The following is a 15,000-nucleotide window of genomic DNA, read 5'->3' on the forward strand; positions in this document are numbered from 1 at the left end:
ATATTTTCCCCCCTTGTTAATTCTCCCCACCCCCACCCCCACCCAATCTCTCTTCCTTCCAAATTTACAGTTTCCCTCCTGAGAGTTTCCATCTGTATCCATCTTGTCCACCCAATGCATCCTTGCATCCTCTCCTGCCCCTCATTCCGCCCCACACTCATTGTTTGTCCATGTCTGGTAGAGTGCATATGTCTGCCAGGCTGAACAGTTTGTTTTGTATCCCACTGATAGGCCGGATTTGCATCTGGACCTGAACCAAAATCTAATCGGCTAGTTCTTCTCACCTACCTGACTCATCCACCAAGTTTCATCCAAATCCGTCCATAACTTTCAGATTTTGTGCTCACAGACAGACAGACAAACAGACAGACAAACAGGGATGAAAACATAACCTCCGTCCAGCTCCGGTGGTGGAGGTAAAAATTTAGAGCGATGATGTCAGGAGATTTTGGATGTTGATCAATGTCACCAAATTGCAAATTGAGTCGACTTCCAAAAGCTGGAGTTTCAGTTCCAACTATGTTTGGAGTATGTGGTGATAATTTTCACCACTGACGATGATGGGGTTTGCAGCCTCAGCCTTGAAATGGTAATGAGGTATCAGTGCCCATGTTCTGAAATATTGCTTTACTGTTCTTGTCCTTTATATATGTTTAATTCGGCCTGTCTTCTGGCTGCTGCCTGTCTGCCTGAAAGACCACCAATATCACTCTCATTCACAAGAAGGTGAATGCACAAGAAAAAAGTCCTTTAAACTGCAGATCGTTTATTTCTCCCAGTTCCCAGCAAAGTCATGGAATCCATCTAGTGGGGGGCCGTGCATGGGTAATTTTTTCTTTTCATTTCAAATTGATGCAAAAGTTTCGTTTTCAGTACCAATTTGAAGGTAAGGGTCTATCGAAGAATTTTGGTACGAGTGTCGAGCACTCATATTAAAAAAATGTTGTGGAATTTTTCCTCCTCATGGAGGAATTTGCAACTATCGTCGACACTCCATTCCAAACATCGCCAAGGCTGAAAGAAGTGGCAATGAACTTTGTCTGTAGGCTGTACTCCAATGAGTCGAAGGAGGACAAGGACGTTGACCTCGTCCGAATGAGGGTGTTCTCACAGAAGACTAGGGACGTGGAGCGAATTCCCCCAACGAGTGATGCTTTGGATCAACATCTCAAAAGGAGTGTCTTCCAAGCGAGCATCTGGACAACAGCCCAAAGGTCCATGATGCCTGTCAACAACCCCACTAATTATGGGTGGAAGGAAGAGGACGGCAAGCTGCTTCCCATTTGGACCTCATTGCTCCTCGCCAAGGATTTAGTCCACCTGGTTGTGAAGTGCACTTGCACAAGTACCTGTGCTCTGTGCAAGTGCATGAGGGCAACGTTGAAGTGCACAAGTCTGTGCAAATGCGAGAAGTAGCTGGGCCAGAACAATTTCCAATACTGACATGTATATATGGTCGATTTGTTAGCCACTTTCTTATTAAAACGATTGTTCAAGGAGTTATTCAAGCAATTGTATAAGCAGTTGCTCACCACCATATTGTAGCACAATGAATGAATGACTAAAAATATCACTATATCATTGGGTTCGAGTATAAATGTCCAGTTTATTTTTTTTTAAACATGTTTCAGCTTACCGGGCCTATGACCCTTGGTGTTTTTTTGTGGATATGCGCCGATACCGGCAAAATTATTGCTTCTATGGGCAATATGCTTGAAATACAAATTGCTACTCCTGATCCTGAATCCATACATACCTCATATGTTCAGATTGGATCATTCAATCAAAAGTTATAACGGTTTCCATATTTTGCATAGGCCGGTAGGGGGTCGGGAACACCCCACGTCCCCAAAACCCCCTTTTTTTTATCTGAGTGCTTGACACTCGAACCAAAATTGTTCTATAGGCCCTTATCTTCAAATTGGTACTGAAAACGAAACTTTTGCATCAATTTGAAATGGCTGAGTGTCCGGGCACCCCACTAATCATCGCTACTGCCATTTTCTTTCCTGATGAAATGACCTAATTTCTAATATCAAGTTTCAATTCTGTTTGGGTCACTCAACTATGGCCATGCTGTTGTTTCTGTCTCAATATTGATTGATCGGAAACCCTCAATGTCATGCAAGAGGCCAGGACAGTTTACTGTAAATATATCGTCCTACTCTGCTGTGCCATACAAGGCCACAGTCATACTTGGATTTCTGACTTCCTCCATTTGTGCAGTGAATACCATGCTGTCAATGGAATCTTATCCCAGTGGAGGCTGGAATGCCCCAAGGCAATTATCCTTCGGCTTGTTCCTCATTGCCATCAATGGCCTCATCCTCTTTGCAGAAGCTACATTATGCCATACAGTATGCCCATTCTACCAACAGTCTGGCAGCAGCTACATCACTGATGATCTGGAGTAGACTCGGTCGGTGCTTGGATGACAAATTTTAAAATTACTTTCACCTCTGGAAAATCTGTCTCACTGTGTCGCTCCAGGAGGATTGTCAATTTAATCCACCTATCTATATCCACAGTCAGCCACTGGAAGAGGGTCAGTCTTTTGAACAATTAAAGGCTTTGCCTGCAGCCATGACAACCCAGTCTCCGAAACCAGATCCAAATCGTTCTCTATGGTTCGAAATAATTTCTTGAAAAATCACAACTCAAAGACCTCAGAGCATTTCCCTATAGCTCACCTGGAGTAAAGCTCTCCCATGTGGGATGGCACTCCCACTTCACATACGTCTCTCCTGCATTCTGTGAATCTAAGCTCTCAACATTATTAGCATCACCTGCAATGAGGCCCTAATGCAAGTCGTGTTGCTCTCACTCTGACATCAAAAAGGTTGGTGGCCTTTTTATTATTAGTGTAACACCTCTCCTCCGGTCTTGCTCCACATGCTCGCTCAGCCCTACGACCCTCCCCACCTCCTCCAGGATGCAGCATTCTTCCACTAACCGCCACCAGGTTAAATTCTCAAAGTACAAGTTACACTACCCACTTGCACTTTTGTGTTTCTCTTTTATTCCATTTGTAGAACTGCTTTATTGAGGCTGTTCAATCCAACAGTTTCCTCCGTCTTCAAGATGCTAGTACATCACTAATGTGTGTTATCCTCCATCTCTACACCCTGATCTTATCCTCCCCAATGAAGCATCTATCGCAATCATCTTATTCCGCTCCTCTCCCTCTTTTCCTGTTTGTTTCTGTCTTTGCTTGTGTCCGCTTGGTGCCCCACTGTCCCAATATCAGTGGTACATCAACCTTCTCCCTCTTGTCACCTCGCCCTGCACCAAGCCTATATTTTATCAACAAATAAAAAGGGTAACTGACATTGTCTGTGCCAGCCTAGTTATGATACATAAGTGTCAAATGTAGAGTCAAAATATGGGATGGTCAAACATAATTGGCAAGTGCGTGCTTGTTATTGATTGAATAATTTTGCATGCGTCTGTGAGCGGATTAACGTTTAATTGGATTAACTCGCCCAATCAGCAAACATTCTGGGCAATTATTTCTGAAGTGTGTTTTAAATTAACGATTATACAATTTATTTCAGAGAATATTACACTTTGCAAAAAAAATTCATTGATGCAATTAAATGTTTTAAACTGCAGACAAGTCGATTCTGAGTACAAGTCAAGGCCTAGGGGAAAAAAGTATCGACTTTTACACTGAAAAATACGGTAAATGTTTCTCCAGTGATTATTGAAAACTGTCACGAGTTTTGATGCTATTCGAGAGCCATACATAAACGTTTTTTTTCAACGAATGATCTGCTATATTGTATTTCTTTCCCCCAAACCATTTTCATTTCCAGGTAAGTAACTTTGCAGACCATCATGTTATTGTTGGGTTTAATTTTTTATTGAAACTATTGTATCACCTCTTTAATGATAAACAAAGCTTTCTTTCATTTTTAAAGATAGTTTTGGTTTTGCTTTTCATTTGCAATGCTACTCGTGCTGAAATGAAGATGCACCCATGAGGTACCGGACCATGAAGATTGAGCCTGTAGAGGGGTCTCGTACCAGCCTTGAACAACGTGCCACCACTAAAGCTGATCGTAACAGTAAAATGGAGATGAGACAAAGGAAAGGAGCTCTGTCTGCACAGTTTGTAAGTTGTTCCAATTTGCATCCCAGAATCTTCAATGTTGTTCTTATTGCATTTTGCAAGAGTAGCTGCAGTTTGCTGTTAACCTGCAGACCACTTTTTTAACATTATTAGAACCAAACTTCTTTCTTTTCTTTTTTTCTTTGTCTGAAAGCAATGTTTCGCCATTACAGAATTTATATCGTCCTTTCATTTGTTTGCTTTTTGTACTAGTGCGGGTGCAAAGCCGCGGGTACGCAAGGCCATCGTGACAGCCCTCCAGATAACACCGTTGTATTTTTCGATTTGTTCGTTCCCTCGGGGGGTTAGAGGCTGTGGTATGACTGGAAGCAATGCCACACTCAAGGACACATTGGACCAAATTTTCATTGATCTTCTTGGCCTTGTAGCATACCTGCCTGCTGTATTACTTGAGTATTACTTTACCTTTTGCCATGCCCCGAGGTGCTTGGGCCATGGTGGGGGGAGAGGGGATTAAACGTTCGTTATTATTGCCAAGATATACTACAATTATTATTGTTGTTACTTTTAGTATTATATATATATATATATATATATATATATATATATATATATATATATATATATATATATATATATATATATATATGTATATGTATATATATAGGTATATATATATATATATATATATATATATATATATAGGTATATATATATATATATATATATATATATATATATAGGTATATATATATATATATATATATATATAGGTATATATATAGGTATATATATAGGTATATATATATATATATAGGTATATATATAGGTATATATATATATATATATATAGGTATATATATAGGTATATATATATATATATATATAGGTATATATATAGGTATATATATATATATATATATAGGTATATATATAGGTATATATATATATATATATAGGTATATATATATATATATATAGGTATATATATATATATATATATAGGTATATATATATATAGGTGTATATATATATATAGGTATATACAGTGGGGAGAACAAGTATTTGATACACTGCCGATTTTGCAGGTTTTCCCACTTACAAAGCACGACAAGGTCTGTAATTTTTATCATAGGTACACTTCAACTGTGGAAGACGGAATCTAAAACAAAAATCCTGAAAATCACATTGTATGATTTTTAAGTAATTAATTTGCATTTTATTGCATGAAATAAGTATTTGATACATCAGAAAAACAGAACTTAATATTTGGTACAGAAACCTTTGTTTGCAATTACAGAGATCAGACGTTTCCTGTAGTTCTTAACCAGGTTTGCACACACTGCAGCAGGGATTTTGGCCCACTCCTCCATACAGATCTTCACCAGATCCTTCAGGTTTCGGGGCTGTCGCTGCGCAACACAGACTTTCAGCTCCCTCCAAAGATTTTCTATTGGGTTCAGGTCTGGAGACTGGCTAGGCCACTCCAGGACCTTGAGATGCTTCGTACGGAGCCACTCCTTAGTTGCCCTGGCTGTGTGTTTCGGGTCGTTGTCATGCTGGAAGACCCAGCCACGCCCCATCTTCAATGCTCTTATTGAGGGAAGGAGATTGTTGGCCAAGATCTCGCGATACATGGCCCCATCCATCCTCCCCTCAATACGGTGCAGTCGTCCTGTCCCCTTTGCAGAAAAGCATCCCCAAAGAATGATGTTTCCACCTCCATGCTTCACGGTTGGGATGGTGTTCTTGGGGTTGTACTCATCCTTCTTCTTCCTCCAAACACGGCGAGTGGAGTTTAAACCAAAAAGCTCTATTTTGGTCTCATCAGACCACATGACCTTCTCCCATTCCTCCTCTGGATCATCCAGATGGTCATTGGCAAACTTCAGACGGGCCTGGACATGCGCTGGCTTGAGCAGAGGGACCTTGCGTGCGCTGCAGGATTTTAATCCATGACGGCGTAGTGTGTTACTTATGGTTTTCTTTGATACTGTGGTCCCAGCTCTCTTCAGGTCATTGACCAGGTCCTGCCGTGTAGTTCTGGGCTGATCCCTCACCTTTCTCATGATCATTGAGGCTCCACGAGGTGAGATCTTGCATGGAGCCCCAGACCGAGGGAGATTGACTCATCTTGAACTTCTTCCATTTTCTAATAATTGCGCCAACAGTTGTTGCCTTCTCACCAAGCTGCTTGCCTATTGTCCTGTAGCCCATCCCAGCCTTGTGCAAGTCTACAAATTTGTCCCTGATGTCCTTAGACAGCTCTCTGGTCTTGCCCATTGTGGAGAGGTTGGAGTCTGATTGAGTGTGGACAGGTCTGGAGACGGCTTTGCGGTCGGTCTTTGCGGTCTTTGTGGTCGGAGACGGTCTGGAGACGTCTTTTATGCAGATAACGAGTTCAAACAGGTGCAGTTAATACAGGTAATGAGTGGAGAATGGGAGGGCTTCTTAAAGAAAAAACTAACAGGTCTGTGAGAGCCGGAATTCTTACTGGTTGGTAGGTGATCAAATACTTATTTCATGCAATAAAATGCAAATTAATTACTTAAAAATCATACAATGTGATTTTCAGGATTTTTGTTTTAGATTCCGTCTTCCACAGTTGAAGTGTACCTATGATAAAAATTACAGACCTTTACGTGCTTTGTAAGTGGGAAAACCTGCAAAATCGGCAGTGTATCAAATACTTGTTCTCCCCACTGTATATATATATATATATAGGTATATGTATATATATATATAGGTATATGTATATATATATATATATATATATATATATAGGTATATGTATATATATATATATATATATATATATATAGGTATATATATATATATATATATATATATATATATATATATATATATATGATGGGAATATTGCCTGTGATTGATGCTGTGAAGAGGAACAGGTTGAGATGGTTTGGTCATGTATTGAGGAAGGATGAAAGTGACTGGTTGAGAAGAGTGATGGAAGTTAATGTAGAAGGAAGTAGAGGACGGGGAAGACCGAGAAAGACTTGGCTAAAGATGGTGGAAGAAGAAATGCGGGCAAGGGGGTTAACAAGGAGAGATGCAGAAAATAGGGCAAAATGGAGAAGATTGTCATGGGGACCGCAAGGCTAACCCCCGCTCTAGCAGGGAACATGGCCTTAAAATGCATGTTGTTGTTGTGTTGTGTGTATATATATATATATATATATATATATATATATATATATATATAATATATGCCTTGACACAATGTCATCATTCTTTTTACTTATTTTGTAATTTGAATCCCATGCCATGGAAGGATCTATTAAGCTGCTTTTATACACCTTAACATGGTGTGCTTTTAACACATGGGGATTCTTCCGGATTATTTGCAGGTAATTAGCCTAATAAACTCAGGAGATCATGACAATCATTTCTGTGTATCACATTCCACATCAGAAACCTCCAGTAGAGCTCCACAAAAAACGTGTCCTCCTCCCTACCTCCCCTCCCCCTCTCCACACATACATACATACATACATACATACATACATACATACACACACATACACGCAACTCATTCATTTATAGTAGATATGAAGGTCGAGGAGTGCGAACCTAGAATGGATCAAGATGTAACGGAACAAAAGGAACAGTAGAAAGAGAGGGTGAAACAAACCAGCATTAATGAAAACTTGAGGGAGAAAATGAAGGGAGACTTGGAGAAATATGGGATGTGTGGAAGAATGAGGGGTACGTAAGGATGCGCACGGGGTGGACAAGATGGATACAAAAGCAAACATTCAGGAAGGAAACACTGAAAATTTGGAAAGATGTGGGCTTTGGGAGGGTTAATGGGGGGTGTAAAAGATAATGATTTGGGATGGGGGATGATCTGAGATGGTGGGAATAATGGTATTGAATGAAATGTGGAAGTTGGTTCCATGGATGGGGAAAAATGAGGAATGAATGAGTGGAGGTGAGCATTGATTCTGGATTTTCGGAGTTTCACCAGAAGGCGGTTGCTGGAGGATTGCGTGTGCCTTGTCGAAACCTGAGAGGCGGAGAGGGAAGGGGTAACAAAGCACCAATAGAGCAGATGGTGTAAGACCAGGAAGGAGTGGGTAAAAGACAGAGTTCACCGACCTGTCAGCGATATGAAAAAGATAGGGCCCATAGACTCAACTTCATCATGGAAGATTCCAATGATGTTGAAGCTCAGCTTGGTACATCGTGGGATGTCGTGGGACATCAAGTTCAGCAAGATGTGAGGCAAGGTTGTCAGCGCAGAGGGTTTTTTTGCGGTCGAAATTATTAGAATTTGGTGAAGATGTGGATCCGATAATTACCTTGCGCTCGCGAAGCAAAAAGCAGGGTTAGGCATTCAGTTGCGTATGTGTGCCTGTGTGCCATACGTGTCTGCATTTTAAAAATTCATTTTCTCGGCAACCGTTGGTCCGATTGACACGAAATTTTACCATAGAAGCGCCGCTGCCTGTAGAATTTTTTTATTCATAATTATGACGTCAAAGGTCACGTGGTACAGACGCCATCTTGGAAAAACGTTACACCTCTATCTCCCAAACCACTCAATGGAAAAAATTGAAACGTGGCTCATTTTCAAGTACTAACCATGGGGAATAAGATATGTTGATGGTGATGTCATTGGTGCCTTAATTATGACGTCATAATTCAACAAGTACAACGCTTGATCTGATCAGTATGAATAAAACAAAAATTCCTCTGCAACTGTTAGACCGATGGACACTAAATTTTCAGAATATGTGTGGCTCCTCCTGTTGAATTTTTTAATGATAATTATAACGTCATAGGTCACGTGGTACAGACGCCTTCTTGGAAAAAATCGAAAAAGGTTGCACCTCTATATCTCCGAAACCACTCCATGGAAAGAATTGAAACATGGCTCATTGTCAAGCACTCCCCTTGGGGAATAAGATATGTTGATGATGTCATGTGTGCCTTCGTTATGACGTCATAATTCGACAAGTGCAACACGTATCCGATCATTGTGAATTTTCTTTCTCAGCAACTGTTGGTCTGATGGGCACGAAATTTTCACCATAGGAGCGCCTCCTCATGTAGAATATTTTAATGATAATCATGACGTCATAGGTCATGTGGTACAGGCGCCATCTTGGAAAAACTTCGCACCTCTATATCTCTGAAACCACTCCATGGAAAGAATTGAAACATGGCTCATTGTCAACTACTCCCCATGGGGAATAAGATGTGTTAATGATGGTGTCATCGGTGCCTTTGTTATGACGTCATTCGACAAATCCAACACTTATCCATCTGATCATTATGAATTTTTTTTCAGCAACTGTCGGTCTGATGGACATGAAATTTTCAACATAAGAGCTCCTCCTCCGTTAGAATATTTTAATGATAATCATGACGTCATAGGTCATGTGGTACAGGCGCTATCTTGGAAAAACCGAAAAATGTTGCACCTCAATATCTCCAAAACCGCTGCTTGGAAGAAATTGAAACGTGGCTCATTGTAAAGAACTCCATATTGGGAATAGGTGTTGTTAACGATGACGTCATTGGTGCTATAATTATGACATTAAAGCGCGGCGTTACGCGCGCTGCTTGCGAGCAAGGAGGAAGCGGACAAGCGGTAACTTATAAGCGTCTTTATTTCAGGAGCTCACTGTAACACTGGCGCGCTCCGGGCTGCGCGCCCGGTGTATATCATGAGGCCACGCCTACCCCTCGGGCGTGGCCACCGCCCACTTGGTGCGCGGAATGATGTCACCACGCCAGTGGGCTTTTGTGTCCACCACACGCGCCCCCCCAGAATTCCCGCGCACCTGGAGGGCCAGTTTGCGGGGCAGACGAATGACCCAGCCGAAGCGCCCCCTGGCGATCGGCGGCGTCCGGGGTGCAGGGATGCCAGGTGGGATGCCCCTGGCTGCCCCTGGGATGGGTGCAGGACCGGGGGGCGGCGTGGCGGCGGGGCTGGGCAGTGCCGGGGGTCCGCCCGCAGGGGGGCGGCCCCGACGTGGGGGTCGGGCCACTGGCGGTGGATGGTCCACGTCGAGGTGGGCCGGCTTGAGGCGGTCTACCGAAACGCGGTCAGGAGTACCGCCGATGTCCAGGGTGAAGTGCTTCGCCCCGGTCTCCAGCACGCAGAAAGGCCCGTCGTACGGGGGCCGCAGTGGTGTCCGGTGGGCATCGTGGCAGACGAAGACGTACTCCGCCGTGCGAAGCTCCGGGGCGACGTGCGTCGGTGGGTGCCCGTGGCATGCCGTTGGCACCGGGGCGAACCTCTGGGCGGTCTCTTGCAGAGCAGAGCGCTGCTGTGCCGCGGACCATGGTGCTGTGGAGTCGGGGAGGAACTCGCCCGGCACCCGCAGCGGTTGCCCGAAGACCAACTCCGCCGCGGATGCGCGCAGGTCCTCCTTGGGCGCCGTCCGGAGGCCCAGCAGGACCCAGGGGAGCCTGTCGACCCAGCCGCCGTCGCGGAGGGTGGCCCGGAGCGCGGCCTTCAATGAGCGGTGAAATCGCTCACACAGGCCGTTAGCCTGTGGGTGGTAGGCCGTGGTTCGGTGCAGCCGGACCCCGAGCCCCTGCGCGACCGCCCCCCAGAGCTCCGAGGTGAACTGGGGGCCGCGGTCGGACGAGATGTCTGAGGGGGCGCCGAACCGGGCGACCCAGGTGGCGATGAAAGCCTGCGCGACATCGGCCGCCGTTGTCGACGCCAAGGGCACGGCCTCCGGCCACCGGGTGGTGCGGTCCACCATGGTGAGGACGTAGGTGAAACCCCGCGAGGGGGGCAGAGGTCCCACCAGGTCCACGTAGACGTGGTCAAACCGGCGTTCCGGCACCGTGAACGGGGCCAACGGGGCCTGGGTGTGCCGGTGCACCTTGGCGCGCTGGCACGCGAGGCACGTCCTGGCCCAGCCGCGGACGGCCTTCCGGAGGCCATGCCAGACGAACTTGTCGGCGATCAGCCTTTGGGAGGCCCTCGCGCCCGGGTGGGACAGGCTGTGGATGGCGTCAAACACCTGGCGCTGCCAGCCTGCGGGCACGATGGGGCGAGGACGCCCGAGGGAGACGTCGCACAAGAGGGCCGTGCCCGCGCCGTCGAACGGCACCTCGGTGACGCGGAGGCCCGTGACGGCGGTCCGCAAGGCCTGGACGTCGGGGTCAGCGGCCTGGTCCGCTGCCATCCGGGCATAGTCGATGCCGAGGTGGACTGCGTGGGCGACGGCCCGGGAAAGGCAATCCGCCACCGGGTTGTCCTTCCCCGCGACGTGCTGGATGTCCGTCGTGTACTCGGACACGGCCGAGAGGTGACGCTGCTGCCGGGCCGACCACGGCTCGGTGACCTTGCCCATCGCAAAGATCAGCGGCTTGTGGTCGACGAAGGCAGTGAACGCACGGCCCTCGAGCAGATGGCGGAAGTGCCTGACCGCCAAGTGAAGCCCGAGCAACTCGCGGTCGAAGGTACTGTAACGGCATTCGGGCGGGCGAAGCTGCCGGCTAAAGAACGCCAGCGGTTGCCAAGCTCCACGCACCCATTGCTCGTGCACCGCGCCCACCGCGTAGTCTGAGGCATCGGTGGTGAGGGCGATCGGTGCATCGGGCGCCGGGTGCGCGAGCATGGTGGCGTTAGCCAAGGCGAGCTTCGCGCCCGTGAACGCCGTGTCCATCTGCTCGGTCCAGGTAACGTCGCCTTTGCCCGGCTTACCTCGGAGAGCTTCATGCAGGGGGCGCAGGAGCTGGGCGATACGGGGCAGGAACCGATGGTAAAAGTTCACCATGCCCAGGAACTCCTGCAGCCCTCTGATCGTGCGGGGGCGCGGAAACCCCTTCACCGCCTCCACCTTGGCCAGCAGGGGGACAGCTCCGTATATGGCGGCGCCGAACCGGCACTTTGCGGGGTTCACAATCAGGCCATGCTGACCCAGGCGTTCGAAGAGCGTGCGGAGGTGGCGTAGGTGCTCTTCGCGGACGCGCTGGCGACGAGGATATCGTCCAGGTAGACGTAGACAAAATCCAAGTCGCGCAGGACGCTGTCCATCAGTCGCTGGAACGCCTGATCCGCATTCTTCAGACCGAAGGGCATGCGCAGGAACTCGAAGAGTCCGAATGGCGTGATGACCGCCGTCTTCGGGACGTCCTCCGGCCTGACGGGGACCTGATGGTAGCCGCGTATGAGGTCCACCTTCGAGAAGAAGGACCAGCCCGCCAAACGGGCGGAAAAGTCCTGAATGTGGGGGATGGGGTAGCGGTCGGGAGTCGTGGCGTCATTGAGACGGCGATAGTCCCCGCACGGTCGCCATCCCCCGCCGGGCTTCGGCACGATGTGCAGCGGCGACGCCCAAGCGCTCTCTGAGCGCCGAACGATGCCGAGTCGCTCCAGGGTAGCGAACGCCGCTTTTGCCACCGCCAGCTTCGTCGGCTCGAGGCGGCGTGCCCGGGCGTAGACCGGTGGCCCGACGGTGGGGATGTGATGGGCCACCCCGTGCTTGACGGCCCCCGCCGAGAAGGTGGGCCGCGTGAGGGCCGGGAAGCCGGCGAGGAGGCGGGTGAATGCGTCCGCTGCCGGAAGCGTACAGACCAACGTGGCCAGAACCGAACCGTTCGGCAAGCCGTTTGGCAAGCCGCTCGTTGAGCTGGGCAACGCACAAGCGAGCGAGCTGAACGTCTCGGCCTGGACAAGACGTCTGCGCTTGACGTCGACCAGGAGCCCATTAGCGCACAGGAAGTCCGCGCCAAGCAGTGCCATGGGCACGTCGGCGGTGACGAACGTCCATCGGAAAACCTGCCCTCCGAACTGCAGAGAGAGGCAGCGTTTTCCGTACGTACGGATGGGCGTCCCGTTCGCGGCAAGCAGCGCGGGGCCCCCACCCGCGGCGTGCTTGTCTGACGTGCCGGCGGGAACGACACTCACCTGCGCTCCCGTGTCGCACAGGTAACGGCACCCGGAAAAGGTGTCCGTTATGAACAGCAGGCTGCTCAAACGGCCGGCGCTCATCGCCACTATTGAGCGCCGGCCCGGGCGTTTCCCGACCTGTTGAAGGAGCATGGCGGATGACACTGCCGAGCTTCGTGGCCGAACTTGGCGTGGAACCAGCACCAGGTGGTGGAGCTGGAGGAGCGCGGCTGGCTCCGCCAGGCCGGTGGAGTTGGCGGGTTTCCCCGCGGTGGCGGTTTTCGCCGCGGCGGTGGGCGGGGCGTGGCGGCGGTCACGAGGTGCGTATCAGCATGCTGCGTATGCTGTATAAGCTGATGCTGTGGAACAGCAGCATCAGCAGCATCAGCAGCATCAGCCTCGAGGGCCGTGACGGCTACGCCGACTCTCGCCCGCGTGTCCGAAGCGGCGAAGTACCTGTCCGCCTCGGCTGCCAATGCTCGGGGTTCCGTTAGCCCGGTCCCGGCCAACGCGAGGCGAACCTGCGCTGGAAGTTGGCGACGGAAAAGCGCCCGGAATAGAGAACCGGGGGCTTCGTCGCCCAACAGTGACAGCATATGGTCCATTCGGACCGACGGGCGCATGTCACCGAGCTCGGGGAGATCCAGGAGGCGGTCGGCCCGTGCGTCGTCCGTGAGGCCGAACGTGGCTAGGAGTAGCCGCTTGAGTGCCTCGTACTTGTGGCCGTCCGGTGGGTGGCGAAGGACGGACACAACTCGAGCGGCCGTGCCGGGCCCGAGGGAGGCGATGACGTGGCAATAGCGCGTGTCATCGCCGGTGAGGCTCCGAAGCTGAAATTGGGCTTCGGCCTGGACGAACCAGACTTCGGCCTGAGCCTCCCAAAATTCGGGAAGTTTGATGAAGTTGGCCATGGCAATGGCGTCGTGTGTGGAAGGATCGCTCCGGCAGATCCAACGTCGAGGGGGTCACCAGTAAAGCGCGGCGTTACGCGCGCTGCTTGCGAGCAAGGAGGAAGCGGACAAGCGGTAACTTATAAGCGTCTTTATTTCAGGAGCTCACTGTAACACTGGCGCGCTCCGGGCTGCGCGCCTGGTGTATATCATGAGGCCACGCCTACCCCTCGGGCGTGGCCACCGCCCACTTGGTGCGCGGAATGATGTCACCACGCCAGTGGGCTTTTGTGTCCGCCACAACATCATAATTCGACAGGGACAACACTTAGTCTGATCAGTTTGAAATGTATTGAGCGTGATCTATGCAATAATTCTATTAGAGAATATAAATTTATGATGTCATCGCTCACTTGGTCTGGCAGCCATATTGGATCAAAGAAAAACAATGTTCAAAAACTGAAGAGTTGGTTCACAACAAGTTGACTGCACAGGGTAAGTATTCTATGAATACCAACTAGTTTTAACAGTGATTTGTCACCATTGTGAGGGGGCAAAAATGATATCGATATATAGCACGACATCTCAAAAAATTCTGGATGGAATCATGCAATTCTTGTTGTACATGTTGGGTGTATGACGAGGACAAATTGATTAAATTTTGGTGAAGATCCAGATCTGGATAGTATAATTTTAAAGAGATTCTTCACCTTTGAGAGATAGGGCCAAAAACGATACGTAGCATGATATCTAAAAATTTCCCGTCTTCATACCACCCCCAATGTGTGTAAGCAGGCAAAGCAAAGTCCAAATTCTGGTTACAATTTATCGGAGCATTGCATTACTGGCTCAGCCATACTTCAGTAATGCAATCAACTGACAAAATTCTGAACCGAAAGCATTCTTTAGTTAGATTTGTACTGTATCAACCATCTTTTCAAGATATATTTGTACTGTATCAACCATTTTTTCAAGATAGATTTGTACTGTATCGACCATCTTTTCAAGATAGATTTGTACTGTATCAACCATCTTTTCAAGATAGATTTGTACTGCATCGACAAGCTTTTCAAGATAGATTTGTACTGTATCAACCATCTTTTCAAGATAGATTTGTACTGTATCGACCATCTTTTCAAGATAGATTTGTACTG

General features: G+C 48.2%; 1 protein-coding gene across 3 annotated transcripts in view; it reads left to right on the forward strand.

The window, feature by feature from the left end:
• The window catches only part of LOC137438801 (lysine-specific demethylase 5D), a 153,230-nt gene that overhangs the window by 56,341 nt on the left and 81,889 nt on the right, over positions 1 to 15,000 (forward strand). For all 3 annotated transcript variants that reach the window (XM_078767342.1, XM_068134172.2, XM_068134180.2), the window contains one exon: positions 3,972 to 4,114. In XM_078767342.1, coding sequence (XP_078623468.1) covers positions 3,972 to 4,114 — 143 coding nt within the window. The remainder of the gene's footprint in view (positions 1 to 3,971; positions 4,115 to 15,000) is intronic.

The sequence above is a fragment of the Myxine glutinosa genome, chromosome 1, assembly GCF_964187855.1.
Source record: "Myxine glutinosa chromosome 1, kmMyxGlut1.1, whole genome shotgun sequence".
In the NCBI taxonomy this organism is placed as follows: domain Eukaryota; kingdom Metazoa; phylum Chordata; class Myxini; order Myxiniformes; family Myxinidae; genus Myxine; species Myxine glutinosa.